The 19,029-nt window shown below is 34.3% G+C and overlaps 1 protein-coding gene across 1 annotated transcript; it reads left to right on the top strand.

The window, feature by feature from the left end:
• The first annotated feature begins 8,169 nt into the window (after positions 1-8,169).
• LOC127942359 (proteinase-activated receptor 1) lies at positions 8,170-18,349 on the top strand. The gene is made up of 4 exons (XM_052538051.1): positions 8,170-8,494; positions 9,514-9,597; positions 13,194-13,316; positions 15,525-18,349. Exons 1-4 carry the CDS (start codon positions 8,236-8,238, stop codon positions 16,721-16,723), a joined length of 1,665 nt encoding a protein of 554 aa, XP_052394011.1. The 5' UTR covers positions 8,170-8,235; the 3' UTR covers positions 16,724-18,349.
• Positions 18,350-19,029: the final 680 nt, after the last annotated feature.

Below are 19,029 nucleotides of genomic sequence, written 5' to 3'. Positions count from 1 at the left end.
ATCAACCTTAGCGTAAGATCAAAGTGTGTATTTATGAGCAAGAGAGAGAGAGAGAGAGAGAGAGTACTACTGTACAAACCACACTCTCATCTGAAGTGACTTACAGTGCATTTATGGCAGGGTTAGGGCACAGGTTAAGTGCTTTTGCTCAAGTCACACAAACCAGATGCTTCTCAGGGTCTGCTTTAAAAAACACTTGCAGAGTTTAGAACACTTGCATCAGAGAACTACTAATGTCATGCTAAATGCAAAAAAAAAAAAAAAAAAAAAAAAATGCAAACAACCATATAATCGTACACAGTGCATATAACATAATATTAAGAAGTATATGTATCTGTTCCATTAAGTGTATACATGGAAAGTGTATATATTGCATTTTTACTGGCTACACTAAAAAGGTCCTGGTTGACAAATTAACTTCATATTAAACAAATATTCTCAATGTCTCTATGAGATCATAAAAGTTGAATAAAATAAAACTACACAAGTATTTTATATATATATATATATATATATATATATATATAAAACACACACACACACAGATGGAAAGTGTACGTATATTTGAAATATTTATTTGGTATATATATTTGGATTAGGTTTGATTTTAATACTTAACAAAATTTAAATTGTATTTTTCTTTTTTACATTTTACGCATTTTTCCAGTTTTTTTAATATCATTATTTTATTTGTAACTTTACTTTACTTATTTCAGTTTTTTAGCTATTTTTAAAGTTTTAATTTAAATAAATTCTTTATATACTGTTTTATATATATTTTTTATAAATTCTATGTATACATATTTTTTAATTATTTTTTTTATTTCATTTGTGTCTCCATGCAAAAACAAAAATAATAAGGATAATTCACTTAGCAACACATTAATGCTGTTCATATTTTTTTTTATTATTATTATTTTTTTTTTTATCACCGTCTGCTTCTGAGAGCATCACTGACCTTTGCATGGTTTATTAGAATAATGCAGAAATAGCTGTCCAAGAAACTGTGTATAACCGGGTTCATGGGACGCGACTGACATTCCACCCCCACTATGTTTCTCTCCCACTCATTCTTCCAGCGAATTCTCCTCAAATTTTCCAGTCTTCAAAGGGATAGAAAGGTCAGAGATATTCTCCAAGAGAAACACAAAGAGAGGGAGACGGAGCGCGTCAATCCCATTAACCTATAGACTTGACTTTTAACCCCTGGATTACTGAGGAACATACAGACAACTCAACAGGGTTAGAATGATAGAACATCTAAACAGACGAAGTATATTAAACCATGCTTCAGGATGAGCTTCGTTATTGAACCTCGAGTCTTAACTGTGATTTTGTTTAGGTGCTGTACCAAAAATAGCCACCAGGAGACACCCCAAACTCCACTGAGCCGATGAATTTGTAAAAAAAATTATTTATTTTGCAATATTACTTTTATCACAAAATAGTTACCAGATATGGAACCTTAAGACTTCAGACATTATGATATGTGTTTTGTCAAAAATTTTGAAGACAAAATATTGTAGTAAATTTGAAATCACAAATTGGACACCCTGGTTTTATGGACTTAGTGGACACACGTATGTGGCCGCCAATGCACTGTAAGTCCACAAGTGCAGGTGAAGTGTGCCATTTGGGTCAGGGCCACAGTTAAGGAGTTAAGGAAAAACAGACTCACATCTGTGGTCAGTGCTGTGGAAAATGTTTTATAAGGGAACAATTGCACCCAAGAGTAATGGAATATAAACAAAATCAAAGAATGGGTTGTCATGGCATTAACTGTAACTGTAAATGCTGGCCGTTTCAGGCTCTGCTGGAAAACTGTCATTGCAGTTACGCCCACAAGGATGTACAGTGGTTGAGACACGCTTTTGGAAGACAGGCCATGTTTATTTTCATGCAGCAACAGATGAAAATCATTACAGGGATTTGGAAAGTGACTTAAGACTGTTAAGAAAAGAAAAGGAAACATTTGGATCAACCCGATTATGAATGTGTAAACAGAACAAAGCTGTTCAGCAATGCTGATCCTGCACTACAAAAAGTGACGTGTAATTTTGGCATAATTTTAAAGAGGTAGTTCACCCAAAAATGTAACATTTACTCACCCTCATGTCATTCCAAACACGTAAGACTTTCGTTCATTTTTGGAACACAAATTAAGATATTATTAATGAAATCTGAAAGATTTCTTTCCCTCCACTGATTCAAAAAGTTCACACAGAGATTGTAAAACTAATCCATAGGAACTGAGCGGTTAAGTCAAATTTCTCAATTGCGTTATATGACGGACAAATTTAATTTAGGCTTTTATACATTAATCAACACACACATGAGTTATGGCAAACGTAAGCTCAAGCATGCTGATTGAGGTTCATTCTTATGTACAGAGCCCCGCCCACAACATGCAAGAAAAAATAAATCAATTGTGCGCATAATTTACTAATTTGTTCCCTCTATGTACTAAAACGTGCACACGATTGCTATTTTGTACCCTCAATTTGCTAATTCATTCCCTTGACTTGCTAAATCAATTTACTAATTCTTTCTCTTGATTTAGAAATCATGTGCATGATTTAGTAAATCAAGGGAATTAATTAGTAAATCTTGTGCACAATTTATAAATCGAGAGAACGAATTAATAAATTGTGCGCACGATTTAACCTACTATTTTCTTCATGCATGCCATGTGCAGGGCTTCATACTCATATGTTACAAAGCTTCTGTTTACGTTCACTGATCAATGTAAATATGTGAATAAAAGGGTATATTAAGTCTGTAGTTATATAGATATTTTCCTCAGAGATCAGCTGTACGACACACACACAAACACCCCTCCACACAGCATTGACAATATCTGGCAGTCAAATCACATGTCTATTGAACTGCTGTGTCTAAGTGTCTCTGATAAGCTAAAAGAAGAAATCAATTTAGTGCTTCTCCAACATTGGGCGACTGCTCAAACATGGTATCTTATATGAATCACTGACATTAATACATATTTGTTTCTTCTTCCATTGTTGTACTTGGAATTTTGCATATTCTACATATTTAACCTAAATTTCTGCTGAGCATCACACTTTCTTTACCAATCCTCCACTCCACACTCCACTAGACAGATAGTTTTAAAAGAAAGAAAAAACATGTGTTGTGTGCATGTGCTTTGGCTTATTGGCAGATGTTTATTGAATTAGATCATTATAATTAATATCAGTAGCAAGAACATATCACCTCCCTTCCTCTTCCTTACTCATCCACACGCTCTTATTGGAGATCTAGCTCTACTTAGAGCTGAAGTGTGTGGTTTATGAAAACGAAATATATTACCTGTTTCTAATGCAGAAAAGCTAGTTCATATTATTGGTCAACCCATCTTTTACCTTTTTAACACACTCTGTTAGCTTAGATAATTTAGAAGTTTCATCTGGTCTCGTTGAGATATAGTTGAGTATCATCAAGCATAACAGTGGAAACTAACCCCGTATTTTCTAAAAATATTACTAAGGGGCAATATGTATATTGTAAATAGCAGAGGACCTAGGACAGATCCTTGTGGCACTCCACATTTAAAAATAACTGTTTTATTTGAATACATTTTATTTAAAACATTTCTAATAATTAACGTTGAAAATAGTTTAATACTGTTAAATATTTGTATCTAAACTACAATAATTTTTACAAGATTCTTTGATGGATCAAAAGTTCAAAAGAACAGCATTAATTTGAAACAGACACAAAAAATACTTTTGATCAATTTAATGCATCCTTGCTTAATAAAAGTTTTACTATCTAGAGAGGTTTTTTTATATTGTGGTTACAGTGTACTTGAACATACTGCAGTAACCATTTCAAATAAAATGATTTAACTTTCGGATACAAATGGCACCTCAGTATTTCCTCAGTATGACCTGAGTGTATTCAGAACTAAGGAAAGGAAAAGTTTAGGAAATTTAAGATTGCATAATTTTCTTAAGAATTAAGAATTATCTTAATTTTTATCAAACAAAATATGTAATCACAACTGATTACATATTTTGTTTTTGATAAAAATTAAGATAATTCAGAAGCTTTATTTAGGCAGATAATAGCACGGAATACAATTAAGACAAGAAATATGAATCTTTTATCTTTTTTATAACAAAACTAAATGAACGAGTTAAATGGACAGCCCTATAATTAATAATTCACAACGAAGAATATCCTACCTACAAGCAGGAAAATAATTTATGACCTTAAAAATGGTCCCCGTTTCATTTGTATTACTCAGTGAATCAGTGAATATGGCTTGCTATATATTTCATTATGACTAATGGAATGTGCATTATTAATTTTGAATAGCTCGAGAGTCGAGTCTGAGAATGCCGTTATTAAAGAAGCCTAACATGACATCTCAGCTAAAATCAAGTGTGAGGAATCACAGTGCTGCGCTCGGAATGCGATTTACAAATAAATCTCTCTGTAACCTTTATTCTGCTTCAAGCTAAATTAATATTACGTGATGTACGATAAACCCAAAAGCTTAAGTGAAAGGCGCACTCAGTAATGTTTGTGTTGCATTAGTCGATGTGACAATCAAGTGGACTTATACTGACGCCTTGTGGCGAGGAGACAGCATTACATTAGAATTATTCTGAACGTTTTAAAAGTACTACTAATTTCATGATTTGAAAAAAACAAAAAACAAAAAACACATATTCTTTAAGCTCTAAGTTCAAACATAGGCTTACAAAAAAAACTTCCCCTTGCTTACTTCATACTAACACATCTAGGGGAAAACAGTCATTTGGGAATAATCAGAGAGACAAACATATTACAATAAACAAATCTTTCTATAGAATTCATCATTTTTTTCATCCTACTGTCACTGTAGAGTCACAAAGATCTTTTGTGTATGACAGTTAAAACAACTCTGATCTGAGTGTATAAATTATTAAGCATGAAGTACAATAAAACAAAATCTTACTATGGCATACAATTAAAATGAAAATTATATTTTCTCTGTTTAAATAACTGAATGAGCTTAGTTGTTCAGAATATTTAGCCTAGTGTGATGAGGGGAACTATTTAGACTGTATATATAAGCAGTAAAGTAGGATAAACAACAGATGGCCATCTCAAACAAACTCTCCAGAGGACAGAGATCCCAGGGTTATTTTGTTCCTACTGAATCTTTTCCAATAAAATGCAACAAAATATTTTTTTTTCAAGTTTTAAAAGACTTTATAGTTAGTCATTTGTCTCAGTAACCACGTGTGAGAGTGTGTGTGTGTGTGTGTGTGTGTGTGTGTTATATCATCAGCATTCCACATTCTGAGTACTGCGAATGGAATGTGACTATGCATTCATATAAAACCAGTATTACTCTGGACAGATGGTGATTAATTTGTGTATATTTTTCCAGATCAAGGTTTTTTGAAAACATGCACGTGAGCCAAGACAAAGCTCAATATTTGTTGTATGTACATTTCAGATTTCTCTATTCAGTAAAATCATTAGACTTGAATTTAGTGTTAATAAAAAAGTTCAATTGAAATATCTGCTTTTCCATATCCATATGCCTGTATATAAGTCGATAGAATGAGTTTAACTTTAGGCTTGTTTAAGATGCATCAGCGCTGCACAGACCGATTGGCATATGACAAAAAAGTGCTGAGAGAGCGATACAAAAACTTAAAGAGTCTGCTCTCTAATTACTCTCGCGGTACTTTGATGTATATACACTTATATACAAAACTCTCTTATGTGCAGAACTATTTTCTTTCACCACATATACAAATGTCAGTTTGACAGTTTAACAGCTAAGCTCAAGCCTCCGTTACTAATTCAAAAATGCCACTTTTGCTTAATTAAAAGCTAATTGTATTATATAGAGTAGAGTATTATGAGAGATGTACTGAGCAAGTGTGATTCCCTGCATCTGATACAGGATTCATTATTCAGCTCATTCTCATATACAATAAAACATTAGTTTGAATGTCCGCTGAGGAAAGCGATATCTTTGTCATACTATCCTTTCATCTGTGTGTTGCCTGTGTTTTACAAGCTGTTGTAGAAAATTAAAAAGACTTTCTTGTTTACAACCGTTTTAGTCTCTTTCAGTATAAAAGTATTGACTCTTTACCGTTGATTCACTCAGAAGAACAATCTCTTTTCACCATTTAATGGTGGAATAATGTAACTAAAACACCATCATGAACACACACCGCTTCCCAATACTAAATACAATTATTAAATGCTACAATTATTTCTATAAAATATTGTTTATTGAATAATAATAATAAATAAATAATAAAAAACTGCTATCATAAAAGTTGCTAGGCAATTCAGTCAAAAGAACAAAAGCACCACTCCGATAGACAGCACTTTAAAAGTTTTCAAATATAATGTTATGAGACTTTGCCATTAGCCAAAAATTGCTCTAGAACAAACAATATATTGAGACCTGTTAGATTTACCCAAAATATACTGTTATATTTGTACTGTTACACTTATGTTTGTTAGTCATACATACTGATATACATTCCTATAGTATACATCAATACTGTGTATACTGTATTCTGTACTGTTATTTTTGTTTAATTTGCTCTAGTTTGCACTACAATATCTTGCACTAACCATTTTATGTATTACCTTCTGGAATACCTCTCTTCTTGTCTAATTTATTTTTATTTGTATCTATTTATGTTTGTCTATGTCAAACCTTGTGAATATAAATACAGTATACATATTTGAAATACATAAAGTGAATCTCTTTAAAATGAGCCACATTTGACAGTAATCTGTGTCAATTACTAGTTAAATGAGCATGATGAATGAGACATTCAGTCTGTAAACGTGTTCACAGTCAGAAACGAAACACTGTTTTAAAAAAGCTAGTTGACTGGAATAACACAGCAATTAGATACTGATCTCCTCCATTTTCCAGTGGACATGTCTTTGCCTGCCCAGCAAAGGTTTTCCCGTATATAAACCGGAAATGTCCACTGAGAAAGAAAGAGAGTCTGTTATCTTAATCTGCCGGAAGTCTAGAGTCTCACATGAATAAGCAAACAGGGCCGTATCTGGGGTTTGCGGGGCCCCGGTGCATGTTATACCAGTAGACCCTGTTTGAAATTATGTAATTTGTTTGTTCCTTCTACTTATTTCCTTCTATTGTTTACACAATGTTTATGTTTTTTCAAGTTTGTAGGTGTCCAGTTACCGAACCCGAATAATCAAATGTAAAATAGCACTGCATAGTCTTTACTGTAAAAATGAAATATACAGTCAAACCAAAATTTATTCAGACACCTTCAACATTTCTCTCATTATCACAGTTTATTTGCTGTAGTTTAGAAAATGGTGATAAAACAAGAAACTGTCAGAGCAAATTCATCTTGATAATATCAGATAACTTTGATAGAAAGTTATGTAATGAATTACAATCAACCAAAAAATTCAGACAACTGTTAGTATGACAATATTAACACAACTGTCAATACTACTATCAAGGCTTTCATCAATTTCCATGCAATGCTTGATTTTGTTCCGTCTGTGGTGTAAAAAAATACTTAAGCAAAACATGGTCAGGTCAAAGTGTCTGAATATTTTGGTTTGAATGGATTATTTCTTGTTAAAACTACAAATTAATTCAGTGAAGAGCAGTTAGTGGTTTACTTTCTTTCATTTGAATTAACATTAAGGACACCGACAGCAGATGGTAAATTAACCGCGCGGTCACTTTAAGATGCATCATTATAATGATAGAAGACATCCGATTTCTTTCTCCACTCTTTACTTTCACTTTAGACATAACAGGCAGTTTTTTTCGAAAATACTCTCCAAAAATGGTATTTTGACATAATTTTTTTATGTAGCTATTTGTCGTTACATGAAGCAAGAAGAGGCAAAATTCGGTGTTGAAGCACTTTAGACATGTAGCCGAAGTGGGATTTTTCACGTCTTTTCTGTTTGTTTGTTTAAACTGCGAATTGAATTTGTTCGTTCAGGTGAAGGATAGCTCGGTTCGGTGTTGATGTCTGTGCTGTGCCCCCTCAGAATTTTTTATAGGCCTGCTTTAGGATAATTTCTTTATGAAGTAGGCTAACTCTGCCGTCATCATATCATTTTTTTTTCTTAGCACTCCCTCATATTCATAACATATCGCTTAGCATATCAACCACAGAGACCTGTCTGTGGGACACTCAGACGCAATGTCTGGGTTTAATAATAGCAGCTAAGGGACTCAGGGTGGTGATGTCATCATCACACTGGAACGCACATCCTCCTCGCGCGCTCGAGGCACACCTCAGAGCAGACCGAGCTGTTATATGTTCATATAGCGACTCACGACTTTTCAAAACAACTGCTTTCTTCAGTTTGAAGAGTTTGTTTTACTTTCGAACTAAATTATACTTTTTGTTTTACAAACGGGCAGCAGAAACGGACGTTATGGAAATCAGAGCTATCTTGTTTGTAATTCTAAATGCGCACACATGCACTGCCATCTTTAACGGTAAGTTGATTTTCTGGTGTTTTCTCTGGTGCGCTTTAACTTACGCGAATAATTGATGGGAGGAGTTGAAGAAAGTTACTTTTTATCATTTTATTATTAATTGTTACTCGCTCTCTCTGTTTCTCTCCATCGCCATGTTCAAGATTAAATATTAAAGATTAAAGATTTTTATTCGTGACGTACACAATTATATAGATCATATATAACCAGCAGTGAAGTGTGAGTCAGGGCCGATCCATGGACTGTGCAATTTTTAAAGAATACAACACAGATGAAAATATATATAAATATAGCTATGAAAGAATGAAATAAAAGTAAACAATACAAATATAAGAATATAACGTAAAAAAAATTTACTCTTTAGAATATAGAATAGAAAACAATGTGCATGAAAGTAGACTATAGTCTTAAATATTAAGATACCCAGGGATGTACAAGAGGTAATGTGCATATGTACATTATACTGTAGTCTTAATATTAAGATACACAGGAATGCACAAGAGGCAAATGTGCAAACAGGTTGACACTTTCAGTATGTCAATGTGAGAGAATGATGAATATCTTACTGATAAAGTGAATATTAAGTGGAGACATGTAGATGTTAAGAGGCTGGTTTATGTAGGCTAAATCACATAAAGACGTAGACTTTAATTTTTTTTTCTATCCATCGGTTATTCATCCTGTGTTTCCTAGATATGGAAAATAGACCAACTAAATCCCCATCTTAGATCAGCTAGAAAGCATCTACCATGTTCCAAAACACAGCTACTAGCACCAGCCAACAAGTCTTTGAAATATAAGCTGTCAAAAAAGTTTATACTCAAACTTAATCCTTCCAGGCACATCAAAAGCAACAGGCTCTGATAAAGAGGCTGATCACTGCATTCCTAAATGTCCCTGTGTTTTGGTTGAAAGTATTATTAGCATTATGGAGTTCTCAGATATGGTTGCTTTCTTGTATTTATCTAGTAATGTTACATAGGAATTTACTTGTATTTCTTTTGTATGTTTGATTACAGTTAGTGCTGAAGACAGTTTAGCTGAAAATACAACAATTGTTCAGCCGGCTTATCCACAGGATCTTCATGAGAAACCCAGAAATGGTATAGTTACTGTCTTACATTTATAAACCGGAAATGAAGCAATGACATGATATATATAACATCACATTTTATATAATTTTACTGTAAAAAAATCTGTCAACATTTTCATTTTGCACATAAAAACTATAAAGTATAATTTATTATTATATTTTATATATATAAAAAATATTAAACATTGTTTTATGTTACATTTTCTGTATTTTATGTTCTCTATGTTTATTGCATTATTCTTGTGCCATGTGTGTTGTTACCCTGATGGTATTCTGTCTTTGTGTTTTACCATATATGGTGTTTATCAGTGTTGGGAGTAACGCATTACAAAAGTAATGCATTACAGTAACATATTTCTTTTTGCCATAACACAGTAGTGTAAGCCATTAGTAATACATTTTCAGTAATATTTTACTCGCTACATGTTCAGTAACGCTTGCGTTACAACACACTTTTAGCCAAAAAAAAATAAAAATACGCAAGACATTAACAAAACAAAAATGAAGCAAATAAGATCTATTTCCGGTTCGTGGTCAGTCAATAGCTGCTTGTGGTGTTTGTTTTGCATTTAAATTTCTGCGTTTTATTTCTCTCCTAGTAGCCTAGTTTATAGTTTCAGTTCAAAGCTCTGACAGAAAGGCTGCATGTGAGGCTGACAGAGACACGCTGTTTAATGTGTTCAAGATGTTGCTGTTTATCTTAATGCATAACTTGCACTTCACAGGTATATTCTCCATCTGTAAATGTTAAAAAAACAATGGAAATATTTATATTTGACTGTCAGAAGTGCATGAGCTTTTGCTTTAGCTATTCAATTACAATGCCAATTGCTAATCAAGCGCCACCACGCGCATGCGCGCCAAACACACATGGCTCAGTGAAATAGGAACACAATGATTCTAATGTAAACATTTTGCTGAAATATTTACAGTTGGACATTAAATGTGACATATGTAGAATTTTAAACCTATACGTAAGTGTATTTGTATGATAGCACTAACTGTAAAGTGTAATGGGGTAATCAAAAAAGCCTTTTTACTCAGTCTGTGCTTTTTATTTTATTTTTAACTTCTGCTTTAATATATATATCAGATTGCAGTGTTACAATGTAATGTGATTTTAACCCTTTTTTGTACATAATATATGCCTAGATGCTTACATTCACTTTATTTGTTTAATACAAAATACCGAGATATAGGCTACCATACCACAAATCAGACAAAAAATAGAGAGATATACATTTTTCTTCATATCAGCCACCCCTATACAGAAGTGTGCTGGAGTTTTCTTTTCTTTTTAAAAATAGCATAAAACAACTAAATAGCAAAATAAATAAATAAACATGTATGGTAAACAGTAAACTGTAATCTGTTTAATCCAAACCCCCACCCCTCAACACTGATGGTACTCAAAAAGTCTTTTCCAAGGTTGGCAGGTCTGCTTCTGAAGTTATTTTGGTGAAAGTAACTCAAAAGTAATACAGGAGTTATGTAACACATTACAATTCTGAGACAGTAATATTGTAATGTAAGGAATTACTTTTAAATGACTCTAACAAGTAATCTATAATGTATTACAGTTTGGAAAAACTTCTGATTTTGGTATATGTTAACAGTAGGACTTAAAGTGCCCCTATTATGGGTAATGAAAGGTTCATATTTTGTTTTTGGGAGTCCCCAACAACAGGTTGAAATGCATGCAAGGTCAAAAGACACTTTCATAGTCTTAAAATATATATTTATTTTTTTCCTTTTTTTACTCAACGACTCCCACATGATTCGTTTAATGATTCATTTTTCCAAACACCTCCTTTGTGTGATGCTAAACTGCGGTGATTGGTCTGATTACCCAGTCTGTCATGATTGGTCTACTACGTGCAGTAGTACAAAATGCCCATCACTGTTACTTAGCCCACAGCTCGGTGGTAAACACTCAAACAGCCATGTTATATGAGCCCAAACCAGAAATGTATTGATAAAGCACTGCAGTTTGTACACCAACTTACTGCTCTATTCTTTATCAGAACTACAAGTAATAACAATGACAAACATTCACTATTCATCCATAGATCCAAGATGTTCAAGTCTCCCTTTCTTCAGTCGCAAATCATTTATCAGTCGCAACTTATATAATGAATCAATCGGTCAAAAAAAAAGAAAAAACTTTTTGCTTGTCTTGTCTAGCTCTGCGATGCGCATGAAAAGACAGGGTATGTCTTAAACAGGGTTCCATTAGGTCCTTGAAATCCTTGAAAGTTTGTGAATCTGAAAAAAAAAAAAAACACAAGGCCCTGGAAAGTTTTTGAAAATAAACATACATTGATGCAGGTCATTGAAAGTGCTTGAATTTATTTTGTGCAAGATGTTTTCTGGAAAAAAATCAGTATTATTCCCTCCACTAATGTGTTATTACGCCAACAATTTGTGGTCTATGCATAGAATCTTGCTTGATTACCATTAGTTACGTGCATTTACGCGGTTACGTAGTAAGTGTTTCGCACGTGAGATACTTTATGTTGTATGTTGCCATGACGTTAGAGTGACCATTTTTCCTCTTTTTCCGGGACATTTCCTCTGTTTGGACCTTTTGCTTTTGCTTTCTACAGTCGCCAGTGCGTTTTTGTATTAAAGTGCTGCGAGGGACTTTTTTCTTTATCCTGCTCCCACTGAATTTCTGACCATTATTGTGTGGTCTTCAGATTTTTTTTCTGTTTTGTCCAATCCCGCTCGCTCCCTGCAAACATTCTAATATTGCATAATTAACATATTCATAACAGTGACTGTAACATATGTATTTTAGGTATGGAAATGACATTTTCAGTTTTGATACTGGGGATATGGTCATTGCACTTTGGACAAAAGCCACCAACCAATCACACCCCAGTCCCCCGCCCTGCCCATACCCACTGTCCTTTTTTTTTTTTGGAAAACTAAAATATGGTCACCCTAAATGATGTTCATGCATGCACAAAACTACTATAATGGTTCCTCTGTGTTTCACAGACACACCTGGAAATTAATGTTGAATTGCTTTGCTTGTTTAGAATATTGTAAACCCACGAGGCAAGAAAAACTTAAAAGAATATTCATACTTCTTAAAACTTCTGGTGGCATGAGCCTAAGCTCTTTTCTATAAAATCCATGCAAAAGTTAATATCAGGTCATTTTAAAATACAGTATAGGATGTACCGAATATTCTTCAGTTTTATGCAAAACACAAATAAATCAAATATAATATCAGATCTCTGTCATATGGCCAAAAATGTATGCAAAAAAAGCTTAATAACTTTATAAATGGAGCACTTTTAGATTTAAAACTTTGCAAGATGCTTTTGTTCACTTAGAGCTGCGTTACACACAGCATGAAAGGTCATTTTCAAAAATCCATAATGGGGCACTTTAATGAAATATCCAGTTTTAAATTGTAAAATACACAGGCAACAATATGCTAAATATGTTGCTCCTAGAGTTCTTACTGTAAAGAAAATGGCACAGAGTTTTTTCTTTGGCTAGGAGTAACTTATAAAGACAAATGTGTCCCAGTTTTCTTTCCTTATCAGGATGGGTTATGAGAGCCATCAGTGATGGTTGTGTGTTTGGTTGCAGGCCCCTCTGGACGCAGTTTTCATATTCAGCGTCACTATGAAACCCAGACTTATGAGCCGATTGACTTCAATATGGATGAGACATCGCCTGACTCTTATTTATTTCCAAATGAAACTCGTAAAGGTACGTACAATATCCAGCAGACAGACCTTGTCTTTGTTTTTGGATTTTGAGGCTTTACAATCCCAATTCCAGAAGATTGGGATGTCTTGTGAAATGCCATCAAAATATGTTATTTGTTCATACTTTTTAACTTTTATTTAACTGATTACAGTACAAAAAACAAATCCAGTGTTTACACTTTCCAGCTTAATTTGGTTTTGCAAATATAAACACATTTTGATGGCTGCAGCAACACACTCCAAAATAGTTGGGACAGAGGTATGTTTAACACTGTTTATACTGCAACATCACTGCAATTGGGGTTGTGGTATAAAGAACTGTTCACAACGAGAACAATAACGATAAGTGTTAAAACTCATTCTAATTCTATGAATATAAAATTCACACTATAGCAATAACAACACAGAGGAAGGATATCAACACTGCAGAATGGTTTCTTCCAACCGATGAATTATATAAATATTGACAATCAATCAGAATCCTGCTTTTAATGAGCTTGAGCATTTAAAGTGGCAGGCGACAAAAATAATATTTGAATTTGCAGGTGGATCTCAATAAATTAAAATGTCATGGAAAAGTTAATTTAATTCAGTAATTCAACTCAAATTGTGAAACTTGTGTATTTCATAAATTCAATGCACGCAGACCGAAGTAGTTGTTTAAGTCTTTGTTTTTGTTTTTCAATTGTGATGATTTTGGCTCACATTTACCAAAAACCCTCCAAATCTCAACAAAATAGAATATGGATACATGTAAATTAGCTTATCAACTAAAAACACCTGCAAAGGTTTCCTGAGCCTTCAAAATAGTCTCTCAGTTTGGTTCACTATAGGCCACACAATCATGGGGAAGACTGCTGACAGTTGTCCAGAAGACACCTTCACAAGGAAGGTAAGCCACAAACATTCATTGCCAAAGAAGCTGGCTGTTCACAGAGTGCTGTATCCAAGCATGTTAACAGAAAGTTGAGTGGAAGGAAAACGTGTAGAAGAAAAAGATGCACAACCAACCGCAGCCTTATGAGGATTGTTAAGCAAAATCGATTTAAGAATTCGAGCGAACTTCACAAAGAATGGACTGAGACTGGGGTCAAGACATCAAGAGCCACCACACACAGACATGTCAAGGAATTTGGCTACTGTTGTCGTATTCCTCTTGTTAAGCCACTCCTGAACCATAGACAATGTCAGAGGCATCTTACCTGGGCTAAGGAGAAGAAGAACTCCACTGTTGTCCAGTGGTCCAAAGTCCTCTTTTCAAATGAGAGCAAGTTTTGTATTTCATTTAGAAACCAAGGTCCTAGAGACTGGAGGAAGGGTGGAAAACTCATAGCCCAAGTTGCTTGAAGTCCAGTGTTAATTTTCCACAGTCTGTGCTGATTTGGGGTGCAATGAAATCTGCTGGTGATGGTACATTGTGTTTTTTGAAAACCAAAGTCACTGCACCCATTTAAAGAGAAATGTTGGAGCACTGCTTCCTTCTCATGCTTCCTTCTGCTGACCAGCTTTATGAAGATGCTGATTTAATTGGATTTGCCCATACTGCCAAAAGCAGCAAAAATTGGTTAAATTACCATAGTGTTGGTGTGCTTGACTGGCCAGCAATAGGTATTGTCAAGAGGAAAATGAGAAACAAGAGACCAAAAAATGCAGATGAGCTAAAGGCCACTGTCAAAGAAACCTGGGCTTCCATACAACCGCAGCAGTGCCACAAACTGATCACCTCCATGCCACGCTGAATTGAGGCAGTAATTAAAGCAAACTGAGCCCCTACCTAGTATTGAGTACATGTACAGTAAATGAACATACTTCCCAGAAGGCCAACAATTCACTAAAAATGTACTTATAATAACTTATGAAGTATTCTAATTAGTTGAGATTATGTGAATTGGTGTGTTTATGTTAAATGTGAGCTGAAATCATCACAATTAAAAGAGCCAAAGACTTAAACTACTTCAGTCTGTGTGCATTGAATTTATTTAATAAACGAGTTTCACAATTTGAGTTGAATTACTGAAATAAATAAACTTTTCCACAATATTCTAATTTACTGATATGCACCTTTATAATAAACATAACGTTATCGCCTGTTGTTGTGAATGCTAGTCATCATTATTGGTGTGAATGCCTTAAACATCTTCATCGAGGCCTCTCAGTCATATTCATTTGTTTAGTGAGAGCTATTACTGATGCTGTTGTGTTTTTGTAGGTCGGGTTACAGAGACACGCCAACAAGCGTCCCTATCTAATAAAGGAGGACATCCATGTAATGTCACTGATCTGAATGGAACAAAATGCAACCAGACTCTAGTCCTGATACTCAAGATCTCAAAAGAAGCTGTTGATTTCCTCAAAGGCCCAGTGGTCACACGCATCATGCCCTCATTCTACATCATCATCATCCTCATTAGTTTGCCCCTGAATGCTTTGGCCTTGGTGACATTCACCTGTAAGATTCGAGAGAAGAAACCAGCTGTGATCTACATGTCTCACCTGGCGTGTGTGGACCTGCTCTTCACTCTTCTGCTGCCTCTGAAGATCCACTACCAGCTGAACGCTTCAGATTGGGTGTTCGGTGAGGCGGTGTGTCGTGTGATCAGTGCAGCTTACTACTGCTACATGTACTGCTCCATACTGCTGATGATGTGCATAAGTGTGGACAGGCTGCTGGCCGTGGTGTTTCCCGTTGCCTCTCTGACCTGGAGGAAAGCAAGGAATGCCTCATTCATATGCACATTAGTCTGGCTGCTGGCGATCGCTGGTACTGTGCCACTTCTCTCAGTGAAACAAACATTCAAGATTACGGATGTGGGCGTCACATGCCATGATGCTCTGATACATGATGACCCTACGGATCAGCTGTACATGTACCTGTTCTTCATCCTCTCCTGCCTCTACTACTTTGTGCCACTTATTGTCACCTTAGTGAGTTATTCCATCATCATATATGCGCTCCGTACCAAGTCTAATCAATTTACTAAATCCTCATCACTCTCAGATAAAAAAAGGAGAGCTGTGATTATGGCTATTGTCGTGCTGATGGTGTTTGTGATGTGCTTTGCTCCAACCAATGGCATCCTGTTGTACCACTGTGTTCAATTAGCTCAAATGAACAGCAGGAAGGAAGACTCATCATATGTGGCAACTATTCCTGAAATCAACACCAAGATGGGAGATTCTTCATATGCGGCTTACCTGTTGGCTGTGTGTTTGGGGAGTGTAAGTGTTTTTCTGGACCCTCTTCTGTACTATTACGGCTCGTCTCAGAGCAGACAGAAGATCAAGTCTGTGTTTTGGTGGAGATTGGGGAAAACCACCTTATCAAATTCAAACACTGAGACAAAATCCTCTTTTGTGAGTTGTGAGTACAGCCAGGCGCACGTTAAGGTGGGAATTGTTTCAACATAGAGCTAATGAAATTTCAGCAGTTGTATATTCATATAATGTGCCATTGAAAGAATATGGAATTCAAAGTTATCTCTTTTTTGGCCAGGAATCCTGATTCATGTTAAAGTGGGATGAATATCCCTTCCATGCTGTTGCTGTAAAATCCAGCATTCAGGTCAAATTGATTGAACCTATTCACTGCTTAAGAGACTCCATTTCCTGTTTGTGACTTGGAAATGTGAGGAACACAGTGTTACTGAAAGCATTTTACATCGCCATGTTTAGATCACTTTTTTAGATACCATTTTTTCAGGCTAAAGAAATTGGAGTTAAGTGGCAGTAAATCTGTCTTAAACATAACAGAATATTGTATAGCAGATATTTTTTTAAAGATATGCTATTTTAACATTTATTTGATACAGTTACATCTATTTAATTTTAATTGCTAGACAATTACAAAAGTATACAAATAAGGGCTTTAGACAATTTTTTTTTTTTTTTTTACAAATGAATAGATAATAAAACAGATCATTTTAATATTTTCTGTAATATTAATCAGCATTTTCTAAAAGTTAAACACCTGTTTTCACTAAATATTTGTTTAGAAAGATATAATGAAAACATTTCAAGCTCTATTCAGTGCCTTATTTGTGGAACATGCCAGCAGTCAAAATACAGCAAATATTAAAGCAGTCAATCCCAGAGAGTGTGTAGGTGGAAAAAACATGATATTGACTGTTTTGTAATTCTGGAGGCAAAAAGTTAAGCTGCAGCCATTGTAAGAATTTTTTTGCATGCAGACATGTTATCTTTGTATATTTGAGTATATTTTTTTAAATGTATACTTTTTTTCCATCTCTGTATTCATTTAAGATATAACCTATCTTGCTTTACAGGTTCACTCCACTATATTAAATTGCTATCTTTAACCAACAGCTCGAATGTGTAAATAATTCTGCATATTCAGTTATATGCTCATATGAATAATATATGGATAATCTGTGCACATTTTCTAAGATAATTATATTTTATAACTGATCTTAGCTTTTATATTTGTAATATGGGGGTTAATTGTCAAAAAAGTTTATTTTATTATATTATTTTCTCAAACATTTACATTCTGGTCTCAGAAATATAATGAAAATTTGATTGGAGTAAAAAGTGTAAAAACTTGCCCTGTTCTCCCCTATATCATATTTTATTGCTGAAGTATCTGTATATAATTCTTTTCTCAGGTCGTGGCAAAATGGAAATGCTAAAATCTTGTCTTACAGCAGAGACAAGCTTAGCCATGTTCTGTCACATTGTATTTATCTGATGTACAGATAAGCATAAATTCCCCATTCCATAAATAACATTGACGTCAATTTGAAAAGGCTTGGGACTTATTTCAATGATTCACAGTTGACTCTTGCTTTTGAGAGACAATAATTTTATACACAGTATACACTTTCAGATTTAAAACTTTGCAGAATGTTTTCATTCACTTAGAGCTGTGTGTTACACATTGCATGAAATGTCATTTTCAAAAATCCATAACAGAGGAACTTTCAGTGTTCGAATTGTGTCAAAGCTCTTGGGGATATCCCAAACCAAATCCCCCACCCCCATGCACCCTTCAAAAAAATAAATATAGCTTTGTATAAATATGATTCAATTTTTTTTTTTTGTCTTGTCTTGTCCTCTTTATAAACTTTATAAGGGTTTATTTTACGATGATCATAGAATTAGGTGTACTAAATAATCACTTCATTGATAGACACTGTTTAATGCAAGACATGAATGCATTTAACCTTCAGTTACAAATGCATAAATGTTTTGATACTTTAATCCTAAAACGTTAATACTGGTATTTGAAAATGTAAAAAAAAAAAAAAAAAAATGAAAAGGTACTTTAAATGTGAAATTAAAACTGCCAATAGGTGGCAGCAATTGGCAGCTGTTAATAAGTCATTGCGATTGAACCGAATAATTTAAACGGTTGATTCATTCAGAAAAGAAACGGACACAAATCAGTGAAGAACCATTTTTGTTGGTAAAATGGAGCAAAAATAAGCATATGGTGTCTAAAATGTAAGTCTCTTTAACTTTTTTTTATTTAACTGTTGTATAAAATCAATATTACATTTGTGATTTTTGTGGGAAAAAAACACTCGTCGTGTGATATTGATTAACTATATGAAATTATATAATAGGCTAGGTTATTATACTGAATCATGCAGTGAAAGAACCAGGGGGCAAAGAACTCGACCGGAAGTTGAAGTCGGGTGGGGGCTGCCATCTTTTAGCAGAACTTCACTTGCGTTAGCATTCCCATTGACTCCCAT

This window comes from Carassius gibelio, chromosome A21 (genome assembly GCF_023724105.1).
Source record: "Carassius gibelio isolate Cgi1373 ecotype wild population from Czech Republic chromosome A21, carGib1.2-hapl.c, whole genome shotgun sequence".
Taxonomy (NCBI): Eukaryota; Metazoa; Chordata; class Actinopteri; order Cypriniformes; family Cyprinidae; genus Carassius; species Carassius gibelio.
This window is presented reverse-complemented; position numbering and strand designations above follow the sequence as displayed.

Coding starts and splice junctions, on each gene's coding strand:
- LOC127942359 (XM_052538051.1), top strand. CDS start 8,236: ATGTCATCATCACACTGGAACGCACATCCTCCTCGCGCGCTCGAGGCA. Junction 8,495..9,513: donor ATGCACTGCCATCTTTAACG/GTAAGTTGATTT, acceptor GTTTGATTACAG/TTAGTGCTGAAGACAGTTTA. Junction 13,317..15,524: donor TCCAAATGAAACTCGTAAAG/GTACGTACAATA, acceptor GTGTTTTTGTAG/GTCGGGTTACAGAGACACGC.